We start from the raw sequence: 26,778 nt of genomic DNA, 5'->3' as shown, positions 1-26,778 counted from the left end.
TCAGATGTAGACCGTCCCTCTTGTACAGGTCCCACCTTCCCCAGAAGAAACGGTCCCAGTGGTCCAGGAATCTAAAACCCTCCCTCCTGCACCAACTCTTAAGCCACGCATTCATCTGTGCTATTCTCCTATTGCTATACTCACTAGCACGTGGCACTGGGATTAATCCAGAGATTACAACCTGAGAGGTCCTGCTTTTTAGTCTGCTGCCTAACTCCCTGAATTCTTGATGCAAGACCTCATCCCTCTTTCTACCTATGTCATTCGTACCATCACCCTCCCCCTTCAGGATGCCCTGCAGCCGTTCAGTGACATCCTGGACCCTGGCACCAGGGAGGCAACACACCATCCTGGAGTCACGTTGACGGCCACAGTAGCGCCTATCTGTTCCCCTGACTATAAGAATCCCCTATTACTATTGTTCTTCCTCTCTTTCCCCCTTCCTGTGCAGACAGGCTGCTAGTGGTGCCAGAAGCTTGGCTCTGTCCGCACTCCCGGAAGGAACCAGCCTCATCAGCCTCCAAAATGGAATACCGATTTGCAAGCGGGACCCCAGGGGACTCCTGAACTACCTGCCTGATTCTCTTGGACTGTCTGGTGGTCACCCATTCCCTTCCTTCCTCAAGTCCCTTCAGCTGCGGTGTGACCACCTCTCTATACATGCGATCCACGATGCTCTCAGACTCGCGGATGCCCCACAGTGTTTCCAGCCGCCATTCCAGCTCTGAAACCCGAGCTTCCAGGAGCTGCAGCTGGACACACTTCCTGCACACATGCTGGTCCCGGGAACTGGAAATGTTCCCGGATTCCCACATGCAGCAAGAGGAGCAAACCACGGCTTTAAGCTCTCCTGCCATGACTAAATCCTTTAAATTTAAAACTTTAGAAAACCATTATAGTAAAAAATAAATCAACTAAGTCTTGCTAAAACAATGACTTACAATTCAATCCAGCTTGATCCACAGCTGTGCGCTGTGGAAACTCTCGGCTCTCCTCACGCTCTTTGAGGACAGGTAGGAAATGAAAGGAGCTCCTCACTCCCTCCTCACAAAACTCCCTCTGTCACAAAACTCCCACTTTAACACTCTAATGTAACCCAAGTTAGCACTCCAGTGCAAACGCACATCTCTCATCCAATCGCTACTTCTCTCCTCACCACCACAAACCTCTTCCGAATACTCTCCCTCTCTAGATGAGTGTCTTCTGCAAAGTTGCAGTGGTGCTCAGGTTGGGGAGTCAGTGACAGATGGCCATCAATTTAAAATTGTCACTCGGCGTGTGAGGCTGCAGTATGTATGATTAGTTGGATGCACTGTAACAATACACCAAATTTAGTTCACCAGCATCTCCCTCTCCTGTGACTTCTTTCACCAACAAGGACAAAAGCAGCATTATTGTGGGAACACTATCACCTTCAAGTTCTCCTTCAAGTCACACGCTAGACTGATTTGGACATACATCACCTTGACTTGATTGTTGCAGAATCAACACAAGGATTACAGTGGTTCTAGGAGGAGACCCACCACCACCTCCTCTGAGCAACTAGTGATGGGCAATAAGTGCCAGCATTGCCCACATCCTGAGAGCAAATAGAAAAAGGGAAGGCTCAGGAAAAATATCCCTATGAAAAAAAGTTTGTATCGCAATAGTTGAGACAGAGACCAGTACATCTTTTAAGGGAAGAGTAGATAAACATTTAAACAGAGGGAATTAGAGGGGAATAGTGAGACAGCTAGTTTTGGATTGTTCCAGCAAAGAGTTGGCCAGACACATTTAACTGAATAGCCTTTACTGTAAATGTTTATGGCTGTATGTGTACAAAATTTTGCCTTAAACTTTGAGATTCCTGCTGTTTCCCAGTAGAATTCTGGAGCATGTCAATATTAATTTGATAGATTTTTTTTTTAGAGATGCAGTACTGAAACAGGCCCTTTGGCCCACCGAGTCTGTGCCAACCAACAACCACCCATTTATACTAATCCTACATTAATCCCATTACATCCACATCCCCACCATTCTCCTACCACTACCTACACTTGGGGCAATTTACAATGGCCAATTTACCTATCAACCTGCAAGTCATTGTCTGTGGGAGGAAACCAGAGCACCTGGCAGAAACCCACACGGTCATAGGGAGAACTTGCAAACTCCACACAGGCAATACCCAGAACCGAACCTGGGTCGCTGGAGTTGTGAGGTTGCGATGCTAACCACTGCGCCACTGTGCCGCCCAATATTTAATAAATATCATTGAGGATATTTCTTTATTTTTTTTTCTGAAGCAAACTCATGAGTTTTAAGTTGATAGATGTAATTCATTAATTAAGATTAGCTATCTTTTCTAGTGAGGTCTCCTGTCTTTGATCCATATCAAACTACATTCAAGCGTGACTTTATGTATCGACCAGGCTCTGTGGCTGAACGTATACGGTGAGTCTGAATAAAAGCAACTAGGGACATGAGCTTGACCAGCAACTAGTTGTTGTGGGACGACCTTAAGAGCGGACCACCTTAAGAAGCTGTAAGTGAAGTTCACTGGAGGAAGTGATGTCGCATCTCACATGACCACAGAGTTGTGGGTGTAGTCCGACAGTGTTTAGATGTACTCATACAGTAATTGTTTATATATATATATATATATATATGCTCTAGTTAAGTTATAATAAATACCCACATTTTCTTTGGATACTACTTGTAGTCCTATGAGTCTTACAATAGTTCACATATCAAAGGAACAAGTAATATTTCATTAGGTATCTGTTGAGTTTAGTTGAAGATTGAAACTAACAGCTGACTTAATCCAGTAACTTAATCCATTGATGCACTTCACCTTGTTGAACAGATTTTTAAAATTGTCTTATTTGAACATATGATTGAAATTTTATTTGTTGAACTTTCAAACCTTTTATATCTTATTCCATTCAGACTAACAAATGAAGTTTGCGGTTCATATCTCTTCTGTTCCTATTTAGCCACCAGAGCATGTTGATCCAGTGAGAAATTATGGCTGGGATTTTACTGAGCTCCAAACGGCAGGCTCCATGGCAGGGGTGGGGGTGGGGGTGGGGGCCGGAAGATCGTTCCAGCAGTGGCATGCCACAGAGCCTGACCCCAAAAGTGCCAGGCCTGATCCTTCCAGTGATGGGAAGACTCTGTGGCGGCACCCCATGCCACTGGGCGATGGGACCCAGTTCAATATATTTAAATGAAGGCAATGAATAAATTTAAATAACATTCACAGCGATCTTACCTTCTTCCCGGGATCTTCTGAGTGGCTGCTGGCACTCCGCACCTTCACCTTGCCGTCCAGGGAAAGCAGGCGTCACTGTGGCAGGGACGGGGGGATCTTATGATTTTTAGTGCAGTGGAGGGGGTGGGAGGAAATGGGCTCAAATGTAAATTACTAGTGTAGAGGAGAGTGGGAAGGGGTGACATCTGCATTTTGATCAGTTTGTGGGGGGGAAGGTCAGGTGTTGAAGGTAAGTGTTTATTGCGGGGAGAGGCCAAATATTCCATTTAATTGTTATTGGGGGGGAGGGGGGGTGGAGATAGATTTTTCAGCAGTACATGGCAGGGGAGGTGGGTCACCCTTTAAAAATTTAAATGACATGGCAGGGCTGGCTGCTCTTTAAAAAGGGCGCCAGCTGATCCCATTGCCGGTGTGGCAGAGACCGCCCCCTCCACGTGATTGGGGGGAGCAGCCTGACTGGCTCATTATCCTGGCTGCTGCGAGGAAGATCACGGCGGCATGGCACTGTGTGGCCTGCATGTGTGGGCTGCCATTTTTTTCGCCCACCGCTACTGCTGGCGGTGAGAGAAGAAAATCAAGCCCGATTTGTACTGACTGCTCTTGCTTTCAGAAAAGCAATTCAAAATGGCAAAGTAATAGATTCGCCAAAAACTATTCACAAATACTTTCTGGGAATCTGAAGATAAATGCCTCAGAACCTTTTTTATGTAATCCATCGTCAGGTCGGTTTTGTTTTGTGACTGTTCAACAATGGAAAGGCTGTACACAACATACCCAGATTTTCCATTAAAATCCAGCAGATGAAAGGAGTTCATTTAACTTAATAGAGTTTCTAAATCCTACTGCGGAAATCCTACTGCAGACCTTTAATGTGTTTTATTTATTTGTTCCTTTTATTTGCCGTTCTGCAGTCCTGGATCGTCAAATGGTTATACTTATCCATTTCAGCTCCATGACCCTATTGGTGAGAGTGTATATACAAATGACTATCCCTGGAAATATTATTCCAATGAGCAGCCCATGCGAAATGGGGCATCATCAGCATACGGGAGAAATAATATTAACAAATGCCAAGTAAGCAATATTGATAGATACTGTTTGTAAGAAACCCTAGGGATAGATTATGTTTTAAACACGCACAATAATATTTTGCACATAAACACAACTGCATTATAGTGTCAAAATTATCCTACTCTACTGGTTGTACCCTCATTTGTGAATTGTGCAATTGTAGTGTTTGCTGCTATGGAAACTGCTCAGTAAGGATCCGGAGGCCTTCCATAGAGCCAAAGCATATTTCCTGAACTCAATGTCTTCTGAAGATATGGGCAAAGTAAAAGCATATCAATATAATACAATATATCGGCAAGATTACCAGGGAATACAACAAGGTAAGAAAACATTGAGCATCCGTCGTTACATTATTCGAGCTTACAGATGAAAAATGTCAGAGAACTGTCAGACACAAAAAGCATTGTAAGTGCTGTAAGATGCAAAGTACTTTATTAGTGTTTGAATGTGCTAAACACACCAGGTAATTTCAAAGCATTAGCCTACGTTTTGTTTAGGACGACTCTTTCCTGATCTACCATGTTTCATGTGTTACAACCAGGTGAGAAAGGTGTCTAGGGGTCTTTTGCTGTCTTCACCTGGTCTTATTGTAACAGGGTTTAATTTTTAACACACTGTGTTTTGAACTCCCCCTTTGTGAATCCTTGTTCACAGCTTTCCAATTATAAGGCAAAGAAATTAGCATAAACAGGCTTCCTTAGGTTTGAAGAAAGTGAAATTTATTAAACCTTAAACTGAAACTCTAATACGGTTAACATCTACGGATTTACGACGTGCCCATGCTAGCATGCACATGCAAAAAGGGACAGAAAAGAGCAGAATAAAAATAAAATGGAGAGGTTTGAGGCAGTCTCTAAAGGGGTTTTCTTGTTACTGTTTCTGTGTTTCCAGCTTGCCATAGAGCCCTTGATTGTAGACAGCTCTTACTTTTCATTGGGGCCCAGTATTCTTCGTAAATCTTATTCACTGTAGGAGAGTCTTCTCTCTTAGTGTTCATATGACTTCAATGGTTTCCAATGCTGGTGTAAGCGAGATGAGAGCAGATAGGAAAGAAGTGTTCTCAATCCAGGAGAAGAGTGCTTTCTGATTTCAAACCCTTGTTGGAAGTTCAAATCTCAACAGCCAGCTAGTCATGTGACTAAAACTGGTCTGACCACTTCTTCTGTGTTTGTGGATTCTGCTATCTTAGCAGTCAACTTGGAATGCTAGCTCTCCCCCACCTTCAACGTCTGGTAATCAAAAGTCCATTGTTGGTTGAATGGGTCAGGGTATGGTCCTTTGTCCCTTGTTCCAACTCTGCTAGTTACTGTGCAAATGTCTTTCCAGTCAGGGGCTTGCAATTTTAAGTTTTAATGTTCATGTGGCAAAACCATGTGTGCCTCGGTCTTGGCAGGTGCGGGATTTGCCTGACACATGTGACTGAGATATAATTACATGGAGGTTAGGTCTTGAGCATATGATTCTAATTGGATGTGACGTGTGGGAAAATCTGCACAAAACAGCATGTGGAGGCTTTTTTTAAAAAATCATGAAAGGCAGTGGCAAATGAGAAGTGGACTGCTAAGATAGACTGAATCCATTAGTGTCTGCACTGTCACTGGGTGTGACCTATATTTTAGTCATGTTCACAAATATAAGTACAAATAGCTATTCAGCCTATTTAACTCATCCTTAGGTAATAATTTATGCCCCTTCTATTGTAGCATCTAATTCCCTTCTGAATGATTTCAGAATCGTTAGTTTTGATTATCGTTTTCAGGGTTGCTGATGAATGATCAAAAGGTACAGGATACCGAAAAAAAAGGTGTTATTATGCCCAACAGTTATAGGCACCAACATGTTGCACACTGAAATTTGACAAAATTATTGACTCAGCCACGGACATGGAGGCAAGTAATCTGTATATAAAGTGTGTAGCCAATCTAATGCCATCAAAACACAGTCTGACTTAAAATGCATTTCTTTCGATAAATACCCTAGCTAAGTATACAAATATCAATGTAGAGCAACACAACTGTATTAGCTAGCTAGCAAGCAAAATAGTATGCAATGCCAATGCAAATCTGGGTGGTAGATGGACCCTATCAGGTTACCTCTGTGGATTCACTCTGTGTCAGCAGTGCAAATTCATATAATAAACCATGAAATGCAAAGAGAGGATTGTTATTGTGGTTATTGAGGTGAGGCAGTAAAAAGAAATCAGCAATAGAAAGATGAATAATTTCTCACACTGCTGTTGTCAAAAGACAATTTAACCCATGATGGTCAATGTTTGTGCTATTTCTCCACCTGCTTGTAATATGTGTCTGAAGACCGGGCATCCAACAAAAGGGCAGTGATCTCCAAATAGGAGAAGTTTTTAGGATGGGGCAGATAGTCATGTACAGAAAAAGTAGAGTGGGACAGGAAGGGACAGAAAGATTAACTATAGGTAGCCAATACTAGCTTATTCATCTTGACAGGCTGTTATATTAGATCCTGGATTCTAAAATACAGAAACAACAAAATCTCTCACAGGCACGATGTCATTTGCTCACCAAATCTAATGACAACATTAAATAAACACTATTACAAATAAAGAATACCCTTCAGTTCCTTCAATATAGCAATTCTCTTAAATTCACTTATGCCTATATCTCAGTTTATCACTGTCGATTCCGATTCAGCTCTGACAAGATAATTATTAACAAAAAGGTTTTCTGAAAACAGTTGAGCAGTTGTTACTGCATGTATTGTTCAGTTATAAAATGTTTAGTCACTGTCAATATTGCACTCCAGACTAACCAATTTATGTCTAAGCCAAATCTCCTATCTGTTAGCAAAGGTGCACTTTTAACGTAATATCATACAGACAACTTTCAAATGACATTGGCCACTCAAGTTATCTACCCTCAAACTGCATAATAAATGATGCACATTGCAGTTACTGATCTTTGACACACTTGTAAACTTGTCCTTTAATCCAATTCGCAGCAAAAAAATCAATGAGTTTCTAACATGGTCATTGAAACATCATAAATGTTTGCTATGTCTTCCCTGACAGTTTTTAAAACTGAAAATGCAGCATAGATTTTGTTAAGGAATTGTAGACAGTTCATCATATATTAAGGTTTATTAAAGCTATCCGTTACATTGTAGTTACTAACTATTGTATATAGGTCAGCAGCATCCTGTTTTTACCATTATCACTCAGCCCCATTACACCATACTCTTGTATTCATGAGGAACTTACAGTTCTAATTTACGGAGAATCCTTGGATTTTCTTACCTGTCTTCCTCTCAAAACAAGTTTGGAACAACGTGATTCCAAATGGATAGCAGTGGAATTACGACATGTATACAGAAGTAAATGTCCAGTAACTTTCAATGTGTTAACAGTGTCTCAAGTGAAAGTGATGCATGCCAGAGCATAGAAATTGAGGCATTCCCTAAGTGACTTTTGCCATTTTAAAATGAGTTCACATAACACAAGCCTTTAAACTTGTGTTTTAAAATAACCTAGCTGCTAGGGAGTAGGGGAGAGAGATAGAGAGGGGTTGTCCAACCTTTTCACGTGAGGGCCCTCATTACAATTTTTGTCTTGCATAGGGGGCCACTGAGACAATTTTGGAAATATAAAAGCATTAAACATTTATCTAACTGTTAATCAAAACAACAACAAATGTTTATTTTTGTGAAGAAGCCTTAACTCATAAAACTAATTTATTGACTTAATTTTTCATCACTATGTTGGACACTGATTTAGTGAGATACCTTGCATTCTTTTTTGCTTGCACAAGTAGTCAATATCTATCTGTACACTTGTAGTGTTGTGGAGTATTCTGGATAAATGTTCATCTGTCAGGATGATCTTGATCACGCTCTGTCCCCCTCACTCTCTGTGTTCCCCCCTCTCTGTATTGTTCCTTCCCTTCTCTGTGCCATTCCCTCCCCTCTTGATGTCATTTCTCCCTCTCGGTGTCATTCCCTTTTTCTCTGTCCCCCACCCCACTCTCTCTGTACCCCCTCTCTCTGTACCCCCTACAACCTCTCTCTCCTCCTCGCTCTCTCTCCCTCCCCTCACCCATCAGTGATCCCAACACCTGTCAGCTGTGAAACTAAATGTGCAATTTTATTTAAAGTTTGTCTGCTTGGAAAGGAGAAGCCAATGGGAAATTTCTTGTCCCTGAAATTACTAGTAACGGACCTCAACATCTTTTACCACGAACACTGGTGTACGGACACGTTGCCAACCCATGCCCACAGCAATGTGGTTGACTCTTAACTGCCCTCTGAAATGGCTAGCAAGCCACTCAGTTATACCAAACTGCTACTAGGCAGTTCACTACAACCTTCTCAAGGGCAATTGCCTGCCAGCAATGCCCAAATCCCATGAAAGAATGAAAAAAAGCATAGCCAATTCACCCTCTGCCTCCACAGACTGAAATTCCTGACACAGTGCTAAAGAGCTGGCTCCAATTTTAATGACCCTCCCTGCCTGCCACCACACCCCCACCAACCATCCAATGAGAACAGGCCATGTATGGGGTTAAAATGAGGACAAAGTAGTTACCACTCTGTTCACCATGTCCTCCTGTCTGCCACCAATTTAACCTCTAGTTTCAAGAGGCTTGTGAGGCAGGGAGTCAAGTAGCTCCATAAATATGCATTGAAGACGTAAGTAAGACCTCAACACAGTTTTAATGCACAGTTGTGTGACACTCATGAGTGCAGGTGGAAATTAGGATTGGGCTAGAAGTGCCCAACGAAGGCAATTTAAAACATTTCTTTTTTCAAGTTTCTGTGTTGTTAACGAAGAGTAGGAGTGCTCCTCCAGGTTCCACAAGTAAACAGTGGGCCTTCCTTGCCCTAGGTTTTCCCTACTCCCCTGCCCTTTTACTTGATTACTGGGGACTGTTCCCTCCTATTCCCACAGTAACCTCCTGCCAACCAAAATCCCTTTACTGCCCGCCTGACATATTCTGTCCAGAATCAGGTGGGAGCTTCACTTTAAATGTCGAAATGTGGCCTGGGCCCCAGAATGGCGTGGCCAAGTAAGGTTGGCGTACTCCCCACTGCCCCCCCTCTCCCGTCCCAATACATCATTTGTTGGATGTGGGCATCTCTGGACCAGCATTTATTGCCCATCCCTAATTGCCCTTGAACAGAGTGGCTTACTAGGTCATTTCAGAGGGCATTTTCAGAGTCAACCACATTGCTGTGTGGCTGGATTCACATGCAGGCCAGACCAGGTAAGGATGGCAGATTTCCTTCCCTAAAGGACATGAGTGAACCAGCTGGGTGTTTACAAAAATCAACAATGGTTTCATGGCCACCATTAGACTAGCTTTTAATTCCAGATCTATGACTTGAATTCAAATTTCACCATCTGCCATGGTAGGATTTAAACCCATGTCCCAGAGAATTAGCCTGGCCTCTGGATTACTAGTCTAGTGACATTACCACTATGCCACTTCCTCCCCATTGGGGTGTGAGGAGCCTTGGTGGCATGAACAGCACACTCCACACTTATCACAAAGGTTCCCTTCGCTGCTGAAATGAAACTTAAAAATGCAGATAATGATAGTCTGATCTCCTGCTGTCACCAAACACTCACAAAAATTACTCATTTCACACAACAAAAATGTCACTCAATGACAAGTCCAGCCCTGCAATTTCAGACCAACAGTCCTTTCAGTGCCGATTTCTGAGTTGGGCAAAGCTTCCTTCTTTAAATCTCGCAACTATCACTTTCAACAAAAATTAAAAGCAGGTGTTTATTAATAGGCGGTGTGGGTGGAAGTGCATAAATAGTTTTGGGTTGTAGCAAAGATAGAAGCATGTTACCTACCTGTCCTCATTTTCTGCTCAGTGACTTCTTATGCAAATTATTCAAATAAGTGCTGGAAGGAAACTCAGCATTAATCTTAGCTCCTGTCAAACACATGAAGATATTGTATCCTTGAAATGTTTGTTTTTAAATAAACAAGATTTTCACTACCCATTGACGGGCAGGAAGGAAGTCAAGATATTGTGATTCGGCAATGCACTGTGAGAGGACTGGAAATTATAATTACTGAGGATATGGAGTCTGTTTGAAATTGATGATTGTATTGTGGAACCAGCAGTAAAATAGCAGATAGGGCTGTAATTCAATTATTTGTTAAAACGCGAGCTGTATCAGAATTTCTACAATAAGCTGATATTATAGTCAGGACATAGTTAGTGTTCTTGAACAGGGGCTGATAAGTTAGTAAGAAAAGGGATTTTGGTGGGTGGAGGAATCTCTAAATCTTGAGTGTAGAAAATTCTAAACTGATACACAAATATTAGGAAGAAATGATAGGTGAGTAACTGCTGTGCTTTTCCATTTCAAGTGCTTTGAGTTTTTTTTCCAGGGTTCAAGATGAAATGTCCCCCTTGTCTGCCCAATATACACAGAATGGATCAGCCATGTCCTCCCCTCACAAATACCCAATATCACTATGGAATACCAGATCAAAAACCTGAGCTCGCAGTCTGCACTTCTCGATATGGCAGCAATAAACAATGGGACATTGCTGCAAAAGGAATAGGTGAGAATGATTAACCACTCCATTGCTAGTGTCATTGCATTTACTCTAGCAGCATGATGTAGGAGGGTAGCAGTCATGATGCTTACTTTACCTGTTACGACCAGGTGAGCAATGTTTCTAGGGTTCTCTTGCTGTCTTCGCCTGGTCTTATTGTAACAGGGTTTTATTTTTAAATACACTGTGTTTTGAGCTCCCCTTTGTGTGAATCCTTGTTCACAGTTTCCAATTATTAGGCAAATAACTGAGCACAAACAGGCTTTCTTCGTTTTGAAGCAAAAGGGGAAATTTATTAAAACCTTAAAACTTTAAACTCAAACTTTAACATGGTGCACGCCTACGGATATATGATGCACTCATGCTAGCATGCACACGTAATATAAACATGCAAAATAGGGACAGAAAAGAGCAGAAGAAAAGGTAAGTAGAACAGTTTGAAGCAATATCTTGTTACTGTTTCTTGAGCTCGCTGTAGTCCTTGATTGAAGTTATAGTCTTGCATTTCGTTGGAGCTTTGTACATGTGGAAAACCCTTCTGTGTTTGAGTTTCACATGTCTTCAATGGTTTCAGTTCCCTGAGAGATGAGCAGGCAGACAGGTAGGCAGACGGGCAGGAGAGAAGATATTCTTGCTTCAGTTCCAGGAGCACATGGCATTCTGAGTTCAGATTCCTTTGATGGGAGTTCAAATTCAAAAAAAGACTCCCAAGTTGCCCTGCAGGTTAGTCATGTGACTCGTTCCTTATATGGAACAGTCTTTTCAACATCCTTTGTTGGAGATTCAAATCCAAAAGCTCCAACCAGCTAGACATGTGACTAGAACTGGTTGACTACTTCTATGTATTGGAGAAGCCACTGCTGGACCCCATTGTTTCAACATTGTTTGTTACCATGGAAGTGTCTTTCTGGTCAGGGCTTGCAATTTTAAGTTTTAATGTTCATGTGGCAAAATAATGTGTGCCTCAGTCTTGGCAGGTGGGGTTTGCCTGACGTACCTCTTTTTTGTTCTCAACTGCATCATCCTCTCACTCACTGATTGTTTTTAAAATGCCTGAGGCTGAACGTTTCCTGGAAATCATTGTTTAATGCTTGGATTCCAAGGACAGGCCAAACCCATAGGTATCAGCTTTGAATTAGAGAGTGCATTCTCACCTCTGAATCAGAAAGCCATGAGTTCAAATCCTATCTCAGACACTTCAGCACAAAATCTAGACTAACACTCCAGTGCAGTACTGAGGGAGTACTGCACTGTCAGAAGTGCCAGCTTTCAGACGCGATGTTAAACTGAGGCCCGATCCCCCTTTCTCAGGTGGATCTAAAAGATCCATGGCACTATTTTGAAGAAGAGCAGTGGATTCTACCTGCTGTCCTGGGCAATATTTATTCTTTAGTCAAAATTTCTAAAAATCAGATTATCTGGTCATTATCTTATTGCTGTTTTTGGAACCTTGCTGAGCACAAATTAGCTGCCATGTTTCTTACATTACAACAGTGACTACACTTCAAGAGTACTTTATTGGCTGTAAAGTGGTTTGGGATGTCCTGAGGTCATGAAAGGTGCTATGTAAATGCATGTTTTTCTTCCTTTCTATCAGAATCACAACAAACATCATATGGAACTTTCAAAATAATGTTCCATATAACCTGCTGCCCTCCATCTGGGTTCAAAGCAATGCAACTATTTTTTTAAAAGATTTAAGGATGTTTTAGTAATGGATATTCTTATAAGTGTGTTCCATGAATATGGACAGAAGAGTATTAATTCTATGGTTTTCCACTACCAAATCTATTTAAAATTCTTCTATTTTGGGGTTATTTACAGTGCCCAGCGTGACACAAGCACACATCAAAAACCAGGAAAATAGGAAACAGCTGACAACATACGAGAGAGAATATGGAACCTTTAATATGGATTTTGCCAAAATATTAAAGTCCCTAGAACCTAAAGCATTCCAAAGATACCTGAAGTCACTTCCAAATAAAGGTATGGCTGTATTACTCTCCACATGAAAACATTACCATATTTTATTTCAGTCAGGTTGTAGCTGTGAATACTGCACACAACAAAAATCAAGGTCTCAACTATTACTGTATCTGCAGTACAAGAAATAAAATATGAGAAGCTCAACTACTGTATCAGGCAGTATAGCCTACAGTCCAAAGTTGCACAAATTGTGGCCTCAGTAAGAGAGCAAATGACCAACATTTTCACATCAAGAAAACCCTCCCTTAGACAAACCTACAAGCAGAAGGCAACTAATTAAAAAAAAAAATGCGCATCTGGTGGATGTGGGTGGTCCATAAAACACTCACACCAAAAAGGACGAATCATCGTCTCAGTTGATGTAAAGATTGTTACAGCCATGGAGGGAATACACACATTGTGGCCGGTCAGCCTGCAGATCCTTCCACCACTTTACACACTTCTCCAAAGAGAAGAGTGCGAAGATATAAAAACAACAACACTAGCTCTAACAGGTTCTGATGAAAGGTCACAGACCTGAAACGTTAACTGTGTTTCTCTCTCCACAGATGCTGCTAGACCTGCTGAGTATTTCCAGCATTTTCTGTTTTTATTTTAGCTCTAACAGGTGTTGAGTGCAATCAGTTGCTAGTTCATTCTAAAGTGCTGTTGAAAACCTGCAGGCATCTGACAATGATAAGTGGAAGTCCTGTATCTAATTAATCCAATACCAACTGGTAATTCATTATTTTCCCAGTTTGTACTCTCTCGATTAAATAAACCTAATTTGCAATCAAAGAACTTCCTTTGCTGAGGAAACTTGCTGTCATAATTGGTGGAAATTTGTGATGTAGTATTTAAGCCTTTAATTCTCTTTATGTATGTTTTGTGTTTGGACACACACACACATTTTCTGCAGCCAAGAATTCAGACAGCGTCCTCCCAAGCCTCTGTGAGTACTTTTGAGCTGGCTACTACATATTGTACAAAAGTAGTCCAAAAATGGCTTTCCTTCTGATTTTTTTCCTTTAGGCACACTTCTGGCCTCTATTCAGAAACTCACTATGGACTGTAGCTCAGATCAGAAGTTCAGTGGAGTTAATAATTGAACTTATGTGAACCCCCACATGAGATTTCATGCTTCAATGTGCTATTGCACTGCCTATCTCTGATATCAACCTTGAATATTTTGATGCCATTATTTTATTCCTCCCATCTTTCTTCTTTTCGCTTTTCTGAAGATGATGGATCAATCTTCATCTGTGAACCCATACACTCAATATTTTAGGCAAGCTTATTTAACTCTGGCATCACCACAACTGAACCTGACCCTGTCCTCGCCTAACATCAATGCATGTGCAATTCCAGCATGGATTGCTGTTGACAATTGGGAATGGGAACCCTGGACAATGTTTTCTTCTTCCTAGCCTGGGGTATGATGAGGCCAACAACAGTGACCCCACTGCCATCCTCTCTAATATTAGCTAACGCAGCACAGGGATCTGTATGGTATGGTTTACTACTACATTATATGGTACATTTACCTATTGAGCTCTTGGGGGAAGACTTCTATTATTATTTTTCATTAGATTAATTAACTAAATTATTACTTTACATTAACTAAGCATTGTTCAGTTATTCTAAAATGCTAATTTTAAAAATCGACCAAAACCACATAGTTTCATCATTTAGGTGTGCTTTTCATTGAGTTATTTACACAATCCTGAGCAGTGACTTCCTCAAGAGCTGTCCTCTCAGATTTACTACAAAATAAGATTTTTTTTTGTGTGTGCTTCCCTTTCTCTTTATACACATCTAACTCCAGCAATGAAACAGAGCTGAAAAACTGAATTGAGGCCCAGACTCATGAACAAACAGGCCATAGCAGAGAGGGAAGTGTCTTTCATATGACTCTTGAGCAGTATTATGACTACCACAATACTAGGTTCATAAATAAGCTGAATCTGCCAGAAAGGATACAAGAAAAGTGCACCCATAATATAGACACACTAAGTACTCAGCAGTCATGTTATTTTGAGGAAGTAAATTACAAGTTTTCTTTTTGCATTTTATTTGCAGACCAGGAAGTGTTGTTGCAATTTTTAGATAATATGGCTGCAGGAAGTGAAACAAACTGAAAAACACATCCAACTTCTTTAGCGAGTGCAGTGGTCTTGAGGTGACTATCTGAATGACCAAGTCCTCAAGAAAATGATACTGGAAAGCATGCACAACAGATAAAATTGTGAGAATTGTGAAATATCACAAAGAGATCATCCAAAGAACTGTCATTTATAATTTGCAGGTTGCCTGGAAGCCTCAGTTCATGCAAGTGGTAAAAATTTGTTAAGTATTTGATTCTCTGATTAAGTATTTGATTCTCTGATTTTTGAAAATAAATCAATCTTTGAAAGAAAAGCCACATTGTAGACTGCATACTTTCATGGAACCTTTAGTTCTTTCTTCACTTTGCTGTTAACATGTCAGTAGGAACTCCATAAGGTATGATTTTTATGTGACTTGCAATAATGAGTTTTCTTTTCAGGAATTTGCTAAGGAAAGCTTTAAGGATTTCTCTTTTCTTGAATTTAGGCAGAAAAGTACTTCATGTATTGTGTAAATTTGATTATTGTATTGCACCAGCATTTGGCTGTGTCCTTATGTTTCTGTACATTATTTTGCTTGTAAATCAATCTCGCCAAATAATTTCAGCCTGTATGCATGTGTTATTTTCCATCTTCTGAGTGATGGGAGAATATGGTGGGCATTCCATATGTTCCTCAGTAAATTATTCACTGCGATTAAAGTTTAGTTATTAAACCTAGGCATGCTAACCTATAAAGGGCATAGAAGAAAGATGCAAGTTTTAGGTCATAAGGCAATCAGTCTACTTAAAGAAAATGTCTTGTAGCCATGAACGTGATTAAGGTATTTTAAAAAGGCCTGATCTATCGCATGTATTAAATTTCCAACAAGGCCATTGAATTTATCAGGAGCGGGATTGACAGCAGTGCAGAGTGACTTTTTCTCTGATCTTCCCTAGCATCTTTTTAGAAAGTTCTTAAGCTCTGTCCATCATTGAAGCAGAGCATGGATATAAGTCGCTCTCTTACCACTCCATGGAATAGCACTACAATATTTCAACTATGACAACTATTGAATAAAGAAATGTGTTTATTAAATCCTGATAGAGAAATTCAATGGCTATCTAGCTAAGAAACAACAGCCTGCCTTCTGCAGAAGATAATATTGTACCTATGCTTGTAATGTGTGGCATATTTAGGAGGTGTTACAGTTTCTCAGTTTATTTTCTGTGCCCTTTCCATTTATCGCTATCCCTTGTTGTTCTCGCTCATGTGGTTCTTAGGTGAGATATAATGTCATCTCTCCACCTTCCTCCCAGTCTCCCCATTCTTCTTTTACCTGTTCTTGGTTGCCAGTTTATTAACCTTTTTGTCCACCTGTTATCATTTCTTTGAGCAACATGCCCAGCCTATCTCCATTTAGCTTCTTTTATTGTCTGAATGATGTCCTTAACTTGGGTTTTCTGGCATATTTCATGACAACTGATTTTATCACGAATGGAGATGTGTGACATTTGCCTTTCCATTGCTCTCTGAGCTCGACACAGTTTTTGTTCTATATATTTTGTAGTTGTCCATAATTCCGCCCCATGTGTCATGGTCGGTAGCACACATTGATCATACCCCCTCCTCCTTAATGCCAGTGGTATTTTCTTATCACATAGAATATCTCTGTATCTCCCGAAACAACTCCATCCTGCCCTAATCCTGCTCAGTACCTCTTCATTTGTACAATCCTCCATCCTAATGTTTGGCACAGATATTTGTATTCAGTCACTTTTTCAACTTCTTGGGTCTTCAATTTGTATGGTATCTTCTATCTTAAAGTCTATCATATACTTTGTTTTTCCTTTGCGCATTTTCAGTCCAATATTTTTACTCTATTTATTTAAGTTATTTAGTTGTACTTTCAAGACTTTAACAGATAAAGTAATTAGTATGACATAATCTGCAAAGCGTATGTCTGTTAGTTTTTCTGCATCCTATTTAATGCTCTCCTCTCAAAGGGTATCTTCTTGAATATGTCTTCCATTACTGTGGTGAATATTTTTGGTGAGATTGTATGCCCTTGTCTCACTCCTCTTTCAGTATTTATCAACTGTATTACCTCTTTGTCGATGTGTATTCTGGCCATTGCACCTGTGTAAATGCCCTCTATGATCTTCACATAATCCTCATTTAGTCCTGTTCTCCTTAAAACTATAAATAAATCTCCATGTTCCACTGAATCAAATGCCTTCTCATTGTCAATAAATCCAATGCACAGGTTCAATTGATATTCGTTTGCCTTCTCAATGAGTTGGTTTATTGTATGTAGATAGTCTGTTGTAAAGTATCCTTCCCTAAACCCCACCTGTTCTATTGCTTGGTGTTCGTCTAATGTTGTCTTTATCTTATTTTGAATAACTCTAATTAGAATTTTATACAAATGAGAGAATAGACTGATGGGTTGGTAATTCTTAATGTCTGCTCTGTCTCCTTTTTTATGAAGAAGAAGAATTTTTGCTTCTTTCAACTTCTCAGTATCTTTTGCCCCGTAAATATTTGGTTACATAATATAGTGAGCTGTATGATTGTCTCATTACCTCCATGCTTGAGTGTATCACTTGTTGGTTCATCCTCCAGGGCCCTGTTTCTTTTCATCTGTTTCAATGCACTTTCAACTTCTGCCTCAGTAACACTTGGTATTCCGTTTGCATCTGATGACACTGTTGTTTATCTTCAGATCCTTCTGCTTTGAAACTGTATAAGTCCTGGTAGAGGTTTGAACATACCTTAAGCACTTCTCTCCTATTTGATGTAAAGTTGACATCTGCTTTTCTTAATTGTTAAATTCTTGTTTTCACCCTGTTTTTTTTAAAGAGTTCTTTTGGCCCACTTCCTGTTTCTAATATTGTTTAATTTGCTCCTCACTTCTCATCCTGTAATTTCAAAGAAAGACAGAAGACAATAAAGATGCAAGAGGAATTGGATTCCTCATACACCCAAAGGTGACAGACTATGTTAAACAAGTCAATAGTTACTGAAGTCCTTAATTAATTTCAAATAATTGTTGCCTTATTCAATGACGTGAATTAAATCAGCCACTAATCTTTCCATGTGGACATTGATGTATGTGCATGGTGGGAGTACCAACAAGAGGGAAAAACCTACTTGACATTGCCCTCAACAATCTACCTATTGCAGATGGATCTGTCCCTAACAGTATGGGTAGGAATGACCTCAGTCCTATCTTCACACCAAGACACCCTCCATCATGTTGTGTGGCACTACCACCGTTCTAAATGGGATAGACTCAGAACAGATCTGGCAGCTCAAAACTGGGCATCCATGAGGCGCTGTGGGCCATCAGCAGCTGCAGAATTGTATTCAACCACAATCTGCAACCGCCTGGCTCAGCATATCCCTCACATATTACCATCTTGCGAGGGGACTAGCCCTGGCTCAATGAGGAGTGGAGGAGAGCGTGCCAGGAGCAGCACCAGGCACACCTAAAAATGAGGTGCCAATCTGGTGAAGCTACATTGTAGGACTGCATGCTAAACAGCAGATGTAGCATGCTATAGATAGAGTGAAGCAATCCTACAACCAACAGATCAGATCAAAGCTTTGCAATCCTGCCACATCCAGTTGTGAATGGTGGTGGACAATTAAACAAATAGCGGGAGGATGAGGCTCCAAAAACATCCCCATCCTCAATGATGGGGGAGCCCAGCACATCAGTGCAAAAGACAAGGCTGAAGCATGTGCAAACATCTTCAGCAGAAGCGCTGAGTGGATGATTCATCTTAGCCTCCTCCTAAGGTCCCCACCATTCAGCCAATTCGATTCACCCCACGTGATATCAAGAAGCAGCTAAGGGCACTGGATACAGCAAAGGTTGTGGGCCCTAACAATATCCCACCTGCAGTACTGAAAACCTTTGCTCCAGCACTAGCCACGTCCTTAGCCAAGCTGTTCCAGTACAGCTACAATTCTGGCATTTACCCGACAATGTGGAAAATTGCCCAGGTATGTCCTGTTCACAAAAAGCAGGACAAATCCAATCCAGCCAATTACCTACCCATCATTCTACTTTTGATCATCAGCAAAGTGATGGAAGATGTTGCGACAGTGCTATCAAGCACCACTTACACAGCAATAACCTGCTCACCGATGCTCAGTTTGCGTTCTGCCAGGGGCACTGGACTCCAGACCTCATACAGCCTTGGTCCAAACGTAGACAAAAGAGCTGAAATCCAGAAGTGAGGTGAGAGTGACTGCCCTTGACATCAAGGCAGCATTTGATCAAGTGCAGCATCGGGAAGCCTTAGCAAAATTGAAGTCAATGGGAATCAGGGGAAAACTATCCACTGTTTGGAATCATACTTAGCACAAATTAGATAGTTGTGTTTGTTGGAGGCCAATCATCTCAGCAGTCGTAAGGCACTGCTGCAGGAGTTCCTTAGCATAGTGTTCTAGACTCAATCATCATCACATGCCCCATCAATGACCTTCCCTCCATCATGAGGTCAGAGTGGGGGATGTTTGCTGATGATCGCACAGTGTTTGACTTGTACTCTCTACACTTGCAGGGCTGCAGGGATCAAGCGGGGGAGTGAGACTGACTAAATAGCTCCGTGGAGAGCCAGCACGGACTTGATGGACCATATGATTGTGCCGTAAATGACTCTATGACTCTATGTTCGGTACCATTTGCAACTCCTCAGATACTGAAGCAGTTTGTGCCCACATGCAGCAAAACCTGGACAACATTCAGGCTTGGGATGATAAATGGCAAGTAACACACATGCCATACAAGTGCCAGGCAATGACGATCTCCAGCAAGAGGGAGTCTATTCATCTCCCCTTGACACTGTAGCAACTCACCAAAGCTCCTTCAATGGCCACTTCCAAACCCACAACCTCTACCACCTAGAAGGACAAGGGCAGTAGATGCATTGGAACACCACAATCTCCAAGTTCCCCTCCAAGATGCACACCATCCTGACTTGGAACTGTATCGCCGTTCCTTCACCGTCACTGGGTCAAAACCCTGGAGCTGCCTTCCTAATGGTACTGTGGGTGTACCCGCACCAGATGGGCAGCAGAAGATCAAAAAGGTGGCTCACCACCACCTGTTCAAGGGAAAAATGGGAAATGCAATAAATGCTGACCTTGCCAGTGATGTTCACATTCCAAGAACAAATTAAAAAAAATGGACCTTATGGATCATTGGTGAACAGATTAAGTGTCATATGCTGTGATGTGTTATTTCAATAAGGCAGGATTGAGCTGACTTCATCCAATAACTGCCCTTCTGGGTTGGACATGTTTTTATACTTGACATTTGATCTGGTCAAATCCAGAACATGACAAGATCAATTGTTTAATTTTTGGCTTTTGATTAACTGAGAGAACTGCCTTTGGAAAGTTTTCAGAGAAAGCAAGGTCATTTTTTTCAGCAGCTGCTTCAAAATAAATAGTGGAAGATTTTAAACTTTTAGAGAAAAGAGTTAACAGTAAATGAACTAAGTTAGACCAGACAGAAAAACGTATCAAAATTAAAATAAAAACAGAATAAAGAGCAAATTAAAATAGGACTATTGCTTATTTTTTGGTTATTTAAATTTGTATTTGAATATTTATGTTTATAGTGAAGTGTTAATATTACAGGAATAAACAAAACCTAACATCTGATTAGATTTATTAGTTTAATATTAGTGTTTGTTTCAGTATTTTAATGTGTACGCTGGAAACTTAATTAAACGTCCTTTTTCCTGGATGTGACCGCTCATCTATTATCACTCAAAACAAAGCCTCTCCACCATCTACAAGCTGAAGTAAGGCATGTGTTGGACTACATGCCCCCATCTGGATAGGTGCAGCTATGAAAATACAAGAAGCTCAACATCATCTGGGAAAGAGAGGTTTGCTTGATCAGTGCTCCTACCACTGGACTCAATATCCACCCCTCCATCTCCGGAGTATAATGGTTGTGGTAAGGGCTAAGATGTGCAGTCAGAAGAAAACAATTAGATGAGTACTTCAATGAAATATATATAATTTATATTGAAGCTGGAATCTCATTTCAGGATTCAGCTGCTGGTTATTAATTGCTTGAAAAATAATGATTACTTTAGTCATTACTTTAAGGCTTTAGAAAATAAAAGTTTTCAGCTGATTATTGATAAATATATAGTCATCTATTTTACTTTGCCAAACTGGAAAACAACTGATCTTAATCTGGCTACTTTGCAGTATATTTCAATGCATCCCTTCACATCCAGCCCTGTTGTCATGCTCTAGTGTTGTTTCCTAGTGCACGGTGACCTGTTACTACTCTCGTACGAGTATAACTTGTATTAAAAGTATTAACATTTCTTGCAAAGTTATCAATGATATTTGAAACATTTCCATCTAACAACCATTATGGATTATGACTGCACTTCGCAATTAAACAACAACTGGAATTTATATCGCTCATTTAAAATTGAAAATATAACAAGGCACTTCATAGCAGTGTAAGAAAAATGGACATCAAGCCAAAGCATGAGAAATTAGGAGGTATGACCCATTGGAATTCCTCGCACTAATTTGCTTTTATGCAAAGGACCTACATTGAAAATATGCTGAGAGCCTATCTTGCCCTTCCTCCTCAGAACCACTTGCACCTGATCAAAGAGATGGGTTCAAAGGAAGGTGGAAAGGTGGAGCATATTTGGAAGGGAATACCAGTGCATTGAGCATAAACAGCGAAGACATGGCCCCCAACAGAAGGGTGGAAAAATGGGTACTTACACAAAAGCCTGAGTCAAAGAACAATGAATTAAACAATGTTAAACCAAGGCCCTTTATGTCTGTTTTAGGAAAATGTAAAATATCCGGGGCAATTCTTGTGTCCTGAATGACATTTATCCCTTAATTGTTCCAATAATTAATCAATCCTTGCCACCCTACAACATGAATAACATAGAAGCTGACAAGTGACTGACAATAACACAAGAAGTTCAACACCATCCAACAAAGAGCAGTTTGACTGCCTGTGTCACTGAACTCAATACCTCCCCTCTGCGTCACCAGAGTACTGTGGTTGCAGTATGTATGATTGACAGGAGGCACTGCAGCAAGGAGACTTTAACATGATCTCCCTCCTGTACAATCTCCAGCACCAAGAAGGACAAGAGTAGCAATATTGTGAAATCACTACCATCTCCAAATTGCCCTCCAAGTAACACACCATTCAAACTGGGACATATGTCACAGTTCCTTCAATGCTTCACAGGTCAACATTTTGGAACTCTGTCTAATGCTATTGTGAGAGCACAATCACCGCAAGCACAGTAGTGGTTCAAGGAGAAGGCCACTATCACTTTCTCAGGACAACCAGGGATGTGAAGTAAACGTAACCTTGCCACCACCACCCACACCCCAAAAACAAGTAACATTCATGCCACATAAGTGCCAGGCAATGACCATTTCCAACAAGAGAGAATCTAAATATCTCCCCTTGACATTCAATGGCATTACGATCGCTGAATCCCCCGCTATCAACATCCTGGGGGTTACTATTGACCAGAAACCGAACTGTAATAACCAAATAAATACCGTGGCTACAAGAACAGGTCAGAGGCTAGGAATCCTGAGGCGAGTAGCTCACCTCCTGACTCCCCAGAGCCTGTCCACCATCTGCAAAGCGCAAGTCAGGAGTGTGATGGATAACTCTCCACTTGCCTGGATGGGTGCAGCTCCAACAACACTCAAGAAGCTTGACACCATCCAGTACAAAGCAGCCCACTTGATTGACACCCCATCCACCTTCAACATTCACTCCCTCCACCACTGACGCACAGTGGCAGCAGTGTGTACCATCTACAAGATGCACTGCAGCAACTCACCAAGGCTCCTTAGACAGCAACTTCCAAATCTGTGATCTCTACCACCTATAAGGACAAAGGCAATAAATGCATGGGAACACCACCATCTGCAAGTTCCCCTCCAAGCCACACATCATCCTGACTTGGAAGTATATCGCCGTTCCTTCACTGCTGCTGGGTCAAAATCCTGGAACTCCTTTCCTAATAGCACTGTGGGTATACCTACCTCATATGGACTGCAGCAGTTGAAGAAGGCAGCTCACTACCACCTTCTCATGGGGAATTAGGGATGGACAATAAATGCTGGCCTAGCCAGCGATGCCCACATCCATGAATGAATTAACAAAAAAAATTTGGCCCATCAAATCATGGTCAAAATTATCCACAGCTGAAAAGGGGAAGATCAAAGCCATTGTTTTCAGCCTGCATCATAAACTCCAGTCCCTTGCTGCTGACTCCATGCACTTCTCTGGTCATTTGCTTAGTCTCAACCAGATCTTGCGAAACCTTGTACTGTCCAACCCAGAGCTGAGTTTCAAACCCTATATCTTATGCTTTATCTAAGCTGCTTATTTCCACCTCTACAGTATTGGTCTCCTTCTCCCTGACATCACCCTCACTGGTACTAAGATCCTTATCCATTTCTCCAATGCCCCTCTTGCTTTTCTATATCCTCCATAAGTTCGAAGTTATTCAAAATTGGGCTGCTCATATCCTGCCCTGCACTACTTTTCCCTCTCCCTTGAAACACCTTGTGATGTGTTCTACATTAAAACTAACAGAAATACAACTTGTTGCCTTTGTTCCCTTGCTGCAGTGAGAGCTGCTTCCTGATCAATCTGCCAAAAACGACATATGATTGTTTGCTTTACACCTTTGTAATTTGATCTATAATCTGCAGAACAGGATTTGAAACCAGAAGTATTTTTTAATGCTCAGCCTAAGCAAATTATTGAGATACAGAGTGACTTTTTATACAGTTTTCAAAGAAGTGTAGTGCCGAATCCTTAAATATATATCGGTTTGAATATAATACAGATTACTTGGTGTAAAATGCTCATCTAATGGGATTGTTGGAGTGAAGACATGATCTAGGTGGCATAAAAGGCCAGTATCTAAATCCTCCAGCAAACTTAACTGGACTTGACATGTAATAACTGAAACTTCAAAATGTGCCTTTATTTTCATAGTAATTTGAGCATGCATCTTGCACTATAATCTGAGGTCAATTCCTTTGCATATTATTACAGCACTGCTGGTGCAGAGCACATGAAGCAAAACAATCCTTTATCTGAAGTTAGTAACTCTCAGAGGGCTGCTGGTTGCCTTAAAACTGTCTCATTACTGAAAGGTAAAATAGCTGGAGCAAAACTGGGACCAGGAATGGTACTAATGCAAGATGCAGCTTTGGAGATTCTGATCACAGATGCGTGCATAAGAAACATAAGGCTGAAATAAGCTATTCAGTCCCTTGAGTCTGTTTTGCCATTTAATCAGATTGTGGTTGATCTATACTTTGTGAGAAACGTAGCCCACTTGATAATAATTTACACCAAGTCAAACTCTGAAGAAGTAAGTTTATTTAACGTTCTTGCAAGATCGGGTGTCCTACAAGCAGGCACACCAATCAACATATTCAGTTCATGTTTATACAATACAAATCCATTTGTCCACGCCTTTATTTTACATTATTGGTTATAACGTATTATGACACTAACCTATCCTATGGTTGCTACAGTCTCCTCCTCTGTTTACTTCTCCCCCTACTCTAACTTTCTAGCCCCTAACTCTTGTTTTTGTTTTACCTTATTTGGCTCTCCATTGTGTGTTTTAACTTGCAGCTGTCAGCCTTTATCTTAGTGGGGCAGTTTCTTATTCACTACATCCTTTGTTCTAACTCTTGCTGTTTCTCTTTTATCTGCCTAAGCACAATTTTTAAGTGATGTACTGTCCCAAGGTCTGTACTTACATACCCTTATCAGTTCTCTTTTTCAGTGATGTACTGTCTTAAGGTCTCCACTTACATACCCTTATCAGTTCTCTTTGTCAGTGATGTACTGTCTTAAGGTCCCTACTTACATACCCTTATCAGTTCTCTTTGTCAGTGATGTACTGTCTTAAGGTCTCTACTTACATACCCTTATCAATTCTCTTTTTCAGTGATTTCATTATGTTGTGTACAAATGACTTCTTGGTAACTTTCCACAAGCTGTAGAAACAACATTTCAGTATTTCTTATTCTCACAACTTCAACCTCATTTACCCTGCTCCATATCCCTTGATACCCTTGTCTAAAAAAATCTGTCAATCACAGTCTTGAAAATTTCAATTGGCCCAGCAGCCACACCCTGTTGGTCTGAGTGAGTGCCAGATTTCCATTATGCTTTGTGTGAAAAAATGCTCCTGATTTCACTCCTAAATGGCCTTGGTATAATTTTAAAGTCATGCCTCTTGTTTTTGATTATCCCACCAGAGGAGAGTTTCTCTGCACCTTTGGGGGGTGGAGGGGGATGCGGGTATAGGGGTGGAGATGCGAAGATTGTGAACTGTGGCCCCAGAGCATGATCTCTGCATAAGTTGAAGTCCCTCAGTGAGTCCACTGCTTCTACTGGTTGAAAACAGGAGATAGGCATTTTTTAACATTTATTTGTTCTTGGGATGAGAGCAGCGTTGGCAAGGCCCGTATTTACTGTCCATCCCTAATTGTCTTTGAGAAGGTAGTTGTGAGCTGCCTTCTTGAACTGTTGCAGTCCATGTTGCGTAGGTGTACCCATAATGCTGTTAGGGAGGGAGTTCCAAGATTTTGACCCAACGACAGTGAAAGATGCTGAGTGACTTGGAGATGAACTTGCACGTGGAGATGTTCCCAAGTGTCTGCTGCCTTAGTCCTTCTGGGGGTTAGAGGTCCCAGGTTTGGAAGGTGCTGTTGAAGGAGGCTTGGTGAGTTGCTGCAGTGCATCTTGTAGATGGTACACACTGGTGTCATTGTGCGCCGGTGGTGGAGGGAGTGACCGTTAAAGGTGATTGATAGGATGCTGATCAAGCGGGCTGCTTTGTCCTGGATGGTGTCAAACTTCTTGAGTATTATTGGAGCTGCACTCATCCAGGCAAGTGGAGAATATTCCATCATACTGACCTGTGCCTTGTAGATGGTGGACAGGCTTTGGGGAGTCAAGAGATGAGTTACTCACTGCAGAATTCCCAGCCTCTGACCCGCTCTTGTAGCCACAGTATTTATATGGCTGGTCCAGTTAAGTTTCTGGCCAATGGTAATATCTTGGATGTTGATGGTGGGGGATTCAGCGATGGTAATGCAATTAAACATCAAGGGGAGATGTTTAGATTCTCTCTTCTTGGAGATGGTCATTGCCTGGCACTGGTGTGGCGCAAATGTTAGTTGCCACTTATCAGCCGAAGCCTGGATGTTGTCCAGGTCTTGCTACATGTGGGCACAGATTGCTTCAGTATCTGAAAAGTTGCAAATGGTACTGAAAAATGTGCAATCATAAGTGAACATCCCCACTTCTGACCTTATGTTGGAGGGAAGGTCATTGATAAAGCAGTTGAAGATGTTTGGACCTAGGACCCTGGGACCCTGAGGAACATCTGCAGCAATGTCCTGTGGCTGAGGTGATTGCCTCTAACAACCACAACCATCTTCTTTTGTGCTTGGTATGACTCCAACCAGTGGAAAGTTTTTCCCCGATTCCCAGTTCGTTCTAGACCACAAGTCTTCAATACTACAGCTGGAATGTTGTCAGGGCCCATAGCCTTTGCTGTATCCATTGCCCTCAGTCATTTCTCGATATCAGGGACCTCAGGAGGAGGCTGAGATGGATCATCCATTCAGCACTTCTGGCTGAAGATGGCTGTAAATGTTTCAGCCTTGACGTTTGCATTGATATGCTGGACACTTCCCTCATTAAGGATGGAACTGTTTTTGGAGTCTCCTCCTCCGATTAGTTGTTTAATTGTCCCCCACCAGTCATGACTGGATGTGGCAG

General features: G+C 41.3%; 1 protein-coding gene across 6 annotated transcripts in view; it reads left to right on the top strand.

Moving 5' to 3' along the window:
* Window positions 1-20,565, top strand: part of LOC137370947 (testis-expressed protein 26-like) — a 30,831-nt gene extending 10,266 nt beyond the window's left edge. For 2 of the 6 annotated variants that reach the window (XM_068032829.1, XM_068032826.1), the window contains exons 3-8: window positions 2,346-2,430; window positions 4,162-4,324; window positions 4,485-4,641; window positions 10,699-10,875; window positions 12,694-12,855; window positions 14,914-17,123. In XM_068032829.1, coding sequence (XP_067888930.1) covers window positions 2,346-2,430; window positions 4,162-4,324; window positions 4,485-4,641; window positions 10,699-10,875; window positions 12,694-12,855; window positions 14,914-14,972 — 803 coding nt within the window. In that variant the 3' untranslated portion in view covers window positions 14,973-17,123. Of the gene's footprint in view, window positions 1-2,345; window positions 2,431-4,161; window positions 4,325-4,484; window positions 4,642-10,698; window positions 10,876-12,693; window positions 12,856-14,913; window positions 17,124-19,492 lie in introns of those variants that run through there. The other 4 variants (XR_010975148.1, XR_010975146.1, XR_010975147.1 and 1 more) reach the window with 4 other exon arrangements.
* Window positions 20,566-26,778: the final 6,213 nt, after the last annotated feature.

Source organism: Heterodontus francisci, chromosome 6 (genome assembly GCF_036365525.1).
Source record: "Heterodontus francisci isolate sHetFra1 chromosome 6, sHetFra1.hap1, whole genome shotgun sequence".
In the NCBI taxonomy this organism is placed as follows: domain Eukaryota; kingdom Metazoa; phylum Chordata; class Chondrichthyes; order Heterodontiformes; family Heterodontidae; genus Heterodontus; species Heterodontus francisci.
This window is presented reverse-complemented; position numbering and strand designations above follow the sequence as displayed.